The following is an 8696-nucleotide window of genomic DNA, read 5'->3' as shown; positions in this document are numbered from 1 at the left end:
GGGGCCCCTTTCCCCCCACGGGTCATTGGGGTACGGGCTCCTTCGCTCGCTTTACACCCCCCCGCGGTCTTGTTTGCTAGTCCGAGAGCGTCGTCGACAGGCATGTGGAGAAACCCGTGTCGATGAACGCTCCGCCCCGCCCGATGACCCCATAAAGACCCACGGCGTGTAGGAAACATATGACACGTTAATGCAGCCTTTCGCGGGCGTTGGAACGCGTAGGGACCTTCGTTCGTTACGGCCAAGGGTTTCTGCATTCCGAGTTGCGTCAGACAGGTTAGTGCGAGAAAAAGCCTGTGATAAACCCCTTTTCGACCGTTCGATGAGCCTTATAGGCACCCATGGCTTTTGGACGACTTTTGCTCCCCCTCCGAGATATAAATAAAAAAAAATTCAATAAAAAAAAGTAGAGATCCATCGCCTGGACTCTCGACTTAAAACCCTTTGCCTGTGCCCATCAAGCCAATCGAGATCGAGAGTCGACTTCTCAATTTTGTATGAATTAATTAACGGGATAAAGTTTTAAAAAAATATAAAAAAAAATTTCATACAAAAAATATGGATCCACCATTCTGAGATCTCGGTTTTTTATTCGAATTTTTATTCGAGTTTCCCCAAAACTCCTGTGGGTTTCCTGAAATCGATGAAAATCATAAAAAATTGGGGTTTTGCAGATATTCGAATCCCTCTCTTAAAGTTCCTTTGGGTTTTCTTAGGGTGCCCGGGTGAAAAGAAAAGGGAAATTTCTCCCTCGAAAAAAAGTTTTTTTTACGGGGGCTCTTTAATGCGACTTTCGCGGGTCTTTGGAATGCCCGGCACCCTTCGTCTCGCTTCACACTAACGGTCTTGTTGTAGTCCGAGAGCGTGTAACCTTTATGTGCGAGAAAAAGCGTTCGATGGCGCTCTTGACCTTGTTTGGCTTGAGATTTCGAAGTCGGCTCCCCCGGGCCCCTTAGGGCCGGCTGTGCAGCTTTAGGCTGTCTCTTTTGGTTGGTTGACACCGGGTTTACCGTGGGGGGATTGCCAGCAGGGCCCTGTACCCGTGGTTGCATTCCCCTAATTTTACCGCACGAGGGCTTTTTCGTGGGGTTTTGTCTGGAATTTGCTGTGCACGCAATTCTCCAAGTAAGTACCAGGGGCGTTCGGTCGCCGCAATGCAGCAACACCTTTTTCACGTTGGTTTTGTATAACCCTGCAGTGGTAACCTGGGGCGCATTCTGTGCAGAAGATCGGTACTCTGTGTTTTTTTTCAGGGGAGGCCAGTGTTCATACCCTGGCATTGAGTACCAGTGGCCGAGGGGAAATTCTTTTCCTCTCGGGAAGCGCAGGGGAAGGATTTGGGGCGTACCGTACATTTCCCTCCTAAGAAATTTTTTCGGTGATGTAATATGGATTAGGGGGCTACCCGGCCGTTTTGGGAAATCTGTCGCAAGCTCATTGCCTCTGATCCATATGGCCGGAACCATTTTATGATAATTTTTCACCGAGCAAGAATCCCTGTGCTATGTGGGGATGGTGTCAGGAGGTGATTTTTGTCAATGGGTGAGCGCTGCTGAAGACAGTCGAGGGCCCCTTTGGTCGTGTAATACCACGGTCCTTCCCACGGACGCGTGGCTCAGTGTCCTTGATAGAACTGCCTTGCTGTGCGAGAAGCGTTGTTGTCCCCTCATGGATATTGGGGACCCCTTTGCTCGAACCGGCCCCGCATTTGGGGGTCAAGGGATCGACCGACCCACCCGTGGAATATGTTTGCCCCCCGGAGGGTGATGTTGCAATGCCCCTGGTTTTCCCCTTTAGGTAGGGTACAATATTCATTCTTTTTCTTGCCGTCTCATGCCCGAGAACTCTATCGAGGTTTTGCCCCGGCGGAGTTTCGACAAAGTCAGGTGGGGTAGCCATCCCCTTGGCCAGTAGCGGTTTTTGAGCGGGGGTATTGCCCCCGGCGTGTGAGACAGCCGGATTTGTTTGCAATGAAAAACAATTCCTGGCGGCTTTTTATCTTTTTGGGCGCGGCCATTTTGTTTTGGGTTTGTTCGGGGGAGCCTGGAGCCCTTTTGATAAGAATGTGTGCTGTTAGATAATTCGTGAGGCCAAGGGAAAAGGGTTTTGTCTAATAGGGGGTTTGGGGACCTTCGCCCCCCCGGGGCACCCAGAATGACCTGGAGCTTCTTTTTGGACTTCCCCAATGGGTTTTATTTTTTTTAATGCCAATCAGGGAGGGACATAGTCTACAATGGGTGACAGCATGACATAGAATGTTTTAGTACTCTGTTTTGGCCCCCTATGCGTTTTCCACCATTGCTTATGACAGACAGCTTGCCTTTTTTCGGTCAAGAGGTCGGACCTCCTGGGGGAAGGAGGGGCCCGGTCTATCCCCCCCAAGGTAGAGGTAGCCGGGCCCCACTCCAAGCCCTTTCCCCGGTTTTTCAGAGTGCTTGAACTCTCTGTTCGAGCCAGGGCTTGGTTTGGGCGCAGAGTCTTAGGTCTGCCGAAACACTCTCGGATCCCAAGCCAGAAAACGGGGGCTTTTTTTAGCGTGTGGTCCAGGGGAGATGATAGCAAGATCGTTGAATAGGAGATGATTTTGCACCCCACGGGGAGGTTTATGTGAGGATACAGGAAATTAGTGTTTTTAAAAAGGCTGGACTGAGAACCCAACCGTGGCTTTCATTTTCTAGTGCAAGTGCTGTGATAGGTGATTTGGAATTTGACCGGTGTTTTTTCCCTAAAGTAGTCACCTACCCAAGCCAAGAGCTTCCCTTTAATTCCTTTTTGGATCAGGCCTCCGAAGGCAAGGGACTTGCCAACGAAACCTTTTTCCAGGTCAAGGAATACTACATAGATGTCCCCGTGTTTTTTGTGCTAAAGAGGGGGCTATGCTGGCGCTCTGCTCTACCCTGGTGAACCCGGGGGGTGTTCGTGGGGGTCCCGTTTCCTTTGGGACCCGGTTCAGTACCATCCTCTCGGCACCTTGGCCGACAGCGAGGAGAAAGATGGGGCAAAATTCCCCGGTTTCCCTTTGGTTTAGGGATGCGAACTATGGTGCCTCTTCCAGTTTGGGGGAGGGGGGAATTTTCCCTAGGACTTTTTGATGATTTGCAGAAATGCAAGTCACCTCCACCCCCAGGGGGAGATGATAGGGTACGAGACCCGTCTCCCCCGGGGCTGATTTGCACAGGCTTTTATGATCTCTTAGTTCCCCAGAAAAAAGAAAGTTGGTTATGGGGTTCGGCTGCCTTTCTTGATTGAGCAAGTCTTTTTGGTTGAGGCGTTTTGTCTTCCCTCTTCGGCTGCAGACTGCGTACCGTTCTCGCAGAGAACTCTTTGCGCCAGCTTTTGGCCCTCTGGGGGGGTGTGGTGCTGCATCTCGGGGCTGAGGGGCGGGTGGCCGCTGCCCCTTGCCATGTCTGAGAGGGTGGACGGTATCGAAAGCCCAACACCATTCCAGCCATTTTTCCTGCCTCACTCTGCTGGATTTTCCCTTGGCATCCCTGACAAGGTTTGGGGGTTTTTGCCTTCGGAATTTTGGGCAATATTTCCCCTGGGTTTGACCCCCAAATTACATTGAAGTACGGGCGCCCTTTGTAACTCCGGGCCCCGGGCCGATTTGGGGGAGGTCAGTGGGCTCCCTAATAATGGCATTAAAGTTGGCTTGTGCATTTCCCAAATTTTTCGCTCTGTGTGGGTTCATTGTTCTCAGACAGGGGGCCAAGGGCTCTGGAAACGGCGGGCCACTACCCAGGGGGTTGAAGTCCCATAAGGTCACTAGGGACGGTCTCACGACACGCAGCAACCCCCCACCAGAGTGCAGGGGCCAGGGGAGGTCTAGGACCCCTCCTCTCCATGCTTTGGCTCCTGGGTTTGAGGAGAGCGATTCGGGGAATGTCTCAAGCACGTTGGCTAGGAGGGCCACCCGATCTGGTCCCCGCAGGGACCCAGGATGGGGTGGTGGCATGAAGTCCCCCCCCTATGATCAGGGTCGTTCGCGGAAGCACATACTGGCTGATGTCTAAGCTACACAGTGGGGCCCGGTTGTAACTTTGTACTTTTTTAGGGGTCCCCCGGCCAGTTGAATCTCGAGGGAAAAGAGATTCAACATCTTCTCCACAGTGCGGTGATCGGTAGCGGAGCAGGGAATTGTTGTTTTTGACCGGGTTTCATCAGGCCTCTTTTGCCATCGGAAGGGGCAGCGCTTAGACGTGATCCCCGGAAAGGAACAGTTTCGTGAAAGTTCCTGGAGCATGACGATGTCAATGCCCCTTTATCGCACTATTGCTGGAGGATGGACTCCTTGGGAGAACCCAGAGATTTTCCACTGCAAAATACTTAGTTTTGCGTGCCATGATTTTACTAATTGATAGTTACATCAGAGAATCTTTAATTCGGTTTGACATTTGGTCTAACAACCCATTGTGGGGCCCTCCTGTTGGGGGGTCCCCTTTCGGTGTTGGCTATCCCTGGATCATGGGGGGTGGAGAGTTTTTGGTAGCTTGACTTTCGTGTTTGGCTTTTCTCTGGCCAGGTGTTTCTGGCTTTGGCGGCTTGCCGGGGCGGCTCAGCTTTTTGACGGTTGTGGCACTGAATCAGCGGGTTTAGGCTCGCCTGTGAGGGTACCCGGGTTGGAGGGGGGGGGGAGTTTTCGACCTGGGTGAGGGAGGGGATTGGGGCTGATTGGCCCCTCTCATCTTCCTTTCCCCTTTAGCTTTCACAGTTTTTTGAATGTCTCATGGCAACGTCGATCCCTTTATCGCCTTTCCCTTGGCCTGGACAAGGATACCCAGCTGTGACCAGTAGGATAGGATGACATGCCCCCCTCGTTGAAGAACATGGTTTTGGGGTCTGGGGGGGACGTTGGGGCGTGGAACCTTCTTCCTGTGGTTCCTCTGCACTTGTTTTACTTGGGGGAATCTGATGCGAAGATCTCCGGTTTCGGTGGGGGGCACTTTTTCCCTTTTAGGAGGTGGGAAGCCTTTTCGTTTTTGTTCCCCCCCCAGACAGGTCCGGGGGGGGCAGGAACAAAGCTGGTCCTTCTTAGCAACTTTTTGCCATTTGAGGGCCGCCTCTTTCCTGACAGGAACCAGGCTCCGGGCTGATGCCTTTTGGCCAGTTGGGGACTTTTGGCTTTTGTTCCTTCTTTTCTTCTTAGTGCCTTGGAGGGGGAAGGGTCCCCTTTACCCAGATCAAGGTGGGGGTGGGGACCTTTCATGGCCCCGGGACTTCCCTGGTTGGAGTTTTCCCCTTTCGACAATGGGGAAGTCCACGACCTGGGGGTGTGATGCTATCACCTCCACATATGAGATGAGAAGCCAAGTAGCACCATCTTGACTCTCTTTTCCTCGGGTTTCAGGGGTGGAGGTTTTCCTCCATTTTTATCCTTTTTTCCTGCAGGAAACAAAGGGGGCCCCTGATCTTTTGGGCTGATGATCACCCCTGATCTCGCGAAACCCGGTCAAGCCGGTTTTGGTCCCTTTCCCCAATCCCCTTACCTTTGGTAATTGTCGAAGCCTTCGGGTTTGATGGGATTTTAAATTTGGGGGAAACCCTGGGGGTCCAGACTCCCCATCGAGCGGTCTCCGGCCTGGGCCCGCGGTCCGCCCCTTTCGGTTTGGGGGTTGTCTGGAGCACAGCTTTTTCGGTGGTTCGTGGTGTTTGATTCAGAGGGGGGTCGTTGGGGGGGAGTCAGAGGCCTTTCCTGGTTGGGGCGGGCCTGGGGGGGCCAGCACGAGAGCCCATCTTTTGGGAAAATCTGGTGAACAGACATTTTTTGTACTGTTTTTTCCGTCTTGTCCATCATTGGCAGCGGCATACTGTCCTTTTTGGGGGGTTTCTTTTGCCACCAGAGGCAGAAAGGGCTTCGGGTGGCTGCCGTGTCGGGGCCCTTTGCACGGGTCGCAACGAAAGGTCTGTCGGGGGGGGTTTTTGGGTTTTTTATTTCCAAATTACTGGCGGCTCATCCACCCGCCCCCCCCACACGGAGTCCAACAAGGGAAGTGAGTGCTAGAACCAATGTCTAAAGCAAAAGGGGTATGGTGGATATAGCAGCCAATACGTTGACTGGTACCACGGACAGTGTGGGCCCAACGGCGCATGATGTTTGACCAGCCCCGAGGGAGACCACCCGTTTGACCGGGCCCGGGCCTGGATCAGGCCGCCTGTCTTCCCAGAATAGGGGCCCAAAAGAGGCGGTGCTAGCCGCAGGGTATCGGCACGGATCGCTCAACCTCGGGATCCGTTCCCCCAGTCACAAGGGTGCCACGCATGGCAAACACGTGGGGGTGAACCCTTGGGAGTATCCCAGGGGGGGATGCCCTTCCATTTACAGGACTATTGAGGGGAACACTTCTGCCCCCCCAGTGAGGAAGGGAGCTCTTTATTTTTCCGGGCATTTCCCCCCACTCTCGGGGGACCGTACCCTTTTTAAGTGAATCCCTCTTTTTTGAAACCCCCAAAAGGTTTTTCATTCATGAAAAAAGAGGGGGGTCCTGCCCCGCCCTGTCTTTCTTCACCCCTCTGAAAACACCCGGGCCCCACAGATTTACCACAGTGGGGGAGAGAAATAACTTTTTTCCAGGGGGTTCCTATGGCGAAGGGTTTTAGGTAAACCTTTTCTCTTAAAACCAAAGGATTTTTCACCCAGTGAGAAAAGGGGGGCCTTTACCGTTAGTAAGCCCCTTTTTCCCCGAAAACAGCCAACCACAGACTTTTTTCATCACAGGGGGGGAGAGGAGTGACTTTTTTCCAGGCGTTTTTTTGAGAGGGTTTTAACGTGAATCCCTTTTCTCCGAAAAACCCAAATTTAAAATCGTGAGAGTAGGGGGACCTTACCTGTTCCAGTAAGTTTTTCACCCCTTGAAATGCAACCCCGACTTTTTATCAAGTGAGGGAGGGGAGACAAACTTTTACCCAGGTACTTCTTCACAGGACGGGAACTGAGTTCTGTCTAGGCGCTATAGGCAAAAACCGGGTGAAGGCTGACAGGGGGCTTTACGCCTATCCCCATTGGAAAGAAAAAGAGGGCATCATCAGATGGTCTCCGACCAGTCCTAGCAAAAGAATGGCAAACCTATGACACGAAAGCGGGCTTCTAAGGCCCCCAACAACCCCCCCCTGCGGGGGTAAAGGTCCCCCCACGTCCGAGACGGCCCAAGATGGGGTCCAGTTCACCGAAGGTGGCACAGATTTATTAATCCCCGAAAATTGTTGGGAAAAGGTAGGCTAGGAGGGACGAAGTACATGCAAGCACTAGCTTTGGGCAAAAACAAGGGGGGGTCCCCGCCCGGTAACGCGGAAGACCCGAGGCCGAGATTGCATGGGGCCCGGCGGGGTGCATCTCTTTAATGCCCATGCAAAACCCACACGATGAGGGATCATGGGATTTTTTGGCGTTGCCGGCCCCCCCGCTGCGCCCCGTCCACCCCCCTTCCCGGGAAACCCGACCCTCCCTTCTCTGAACGTCCAATTTAAGGCCCGTTTTACCGCGGGAGAGGGGGGGAGGAGAGGAGAGAGAGTCCTTTTCTTAGTGTGTGTCCTTCCTTTCTAACCCACCCTTTTCTCTTTGACGTCGATGGTCTTTTAGGCACCCCCTGGCGTGTGGACGATTTTTTTTGTCACGGGGCATTGCACGTGACGCGGTAATGCGGCCACCACTGGGGATTGGAGGTAACGGGCATTTTTTCGTCTCGGGCTAACCCCCCGACGGTTGTTGCTTTTCCCAGAGCTCGTAGACGCGTTATGGTGAGAAACGTGTCGATGAACGCTCTTTGACCGGCGAAGAGCGTCATCGACCGCTTTTCTCAAACTAACGCGTTTCGACGCCTCGGACATAGAAGAAGGGCCGTCGGTTGGGGTGAGACCCCAGACGAAGAAGCCCCTGTACGCTCCAATCACCCGTGGTAGCCCCCATTTCCCCGGGCACGTGCAATGCCACGTGCAAAAAAAAAAATGTCCAAAAAACGCAGTGGGTGCAAAGAGCTACGGGCGGCAAAGAGAAAGGTGGGTTTAGAAAAAGGAAGGACAAAGCAGCTGAAGGAAGGAAATTCCTCTCCTCTCTCCCCTCTCTCCCTGCGGTAAAACGGTCCCTTAATTTGGGGATTTAGAGAGAAGGGAGGATCGGTTCGGCAAAGGGGGGGACGGGGCCAGGGGTGGAGCGAGAAGCCAAAAAAGGGCACCAGATCCCCCCGAGTGGGCTTTTTCATGGCATATTAAAGAGATGCACCGCCCCGGTCCCCTCATCCGGGGTCGGCCTCCGCGTTACCGGGGTGACGCGCCCCCCCCCTGTTGAGCCACGAGCTATGTGTTGCATGTAGCTTGTGCCCCCCTAGCCTCCTTTTCCCATACGAATTTCGGCATTAGGAAACTCTGGCAACCTTTGGTGAATGGACCCCATCTTCGGGCGCGTGCCGGGCGGGGAGCCTTTTTTCCCCCGCAGGGGGGGGTTTGGTTTGGGGGGGCCCTTTGAAGGGCCCGCTTACGGGGTGATAGAGTTGCCATTTTTGCAGGGGCTGGGCTGGGGAGACCATCTGATGATGCCACTCTTTTTCTTTTGAATAGGGCGATAGGAGGTAGAGCCCCCCCGGGCGGCCTACCAGTTCTGCCAATAGAGCTGCTAGACAGAAATCAAGTTCCCGTCCCGTGAAGGGGAAATAACCGGGTAAAAATTAGTCTCTCTCCCCCAAATGTGAGAAATAGTTGCGGGG

The 8696-nt window shown here is 53.4% G+C and overlaps 1 protein-coding gene across 1 annotated transcript; it reads right to left on the bottom strand.

The window, feature by feature from the left end:
- Positions 1 to 4451: 4451 nt before the first annotated feature.
- LOC119568508 (basic salivary proline-rich protein 1-like) lies at positions 4452 to 7903 on the bottom strand. The gene is made up of 6 exons (XM_037917046.1): positions 7804 to 7903; positions 6050 to 6152; positions 5542 to 5903; positions 5318 to 5382; positions 4778 to 4908; positions 4452 to 4578 (listed from the first exon to the last, which is right to left on the bottom strand). Exons 1-6 carry the CDS (start codon positions 7901 to 7903, stop codon positions 4452 to 4454), a joined length of 888 nt encoding a protein of 295 aa, XP_037772974.1.
- Positions 7904 to 8696: the final 793 nt, after the last annotated feature.

Source organism: Penaeus monodon, chromosome 44 (assembly GCF_015228065.2).
Source record: "Penaeus monodon isolate SGIC_2016 chromosome 44, NSTDA_Pmon_1, whole genome shotgun sequence".
NCBI lineage: Eukaryota > Metazoa > Arthropoda > Malacostraca > Decapoda > Penaeidae > Penaeus > Penaeus monodon.
The sequence above is the reverse complement of the archived record's forward strand: the minus strand, read 5'-3'. Positions and strand labels throughout refer to the sequence as shown.

Coding starts and splice junctions, on each gene's coding strand:
- LOC119568508 (XM_037917046.1), bottom strand. CDS start 7,903: ATGGGGGCTACCACGGGTGATTGGAGCGTACAGGGGCTTCTTCGTCTG. Junction 5,904..6,049: donor TGTCCGTGGTACCAGTCAAC/GTATTGGCTGCT, acceptor CCCCCCCGACAG/ACCTTTCGTTGCGACCCGTG. Junction 5,383..5,541: donor GGGGAGTCTGGACCCCCAGG/GTTTCCCCCAAA, acceptor TGTTTCCTGCAG/GAAAAAAGGATAAAAATGGA.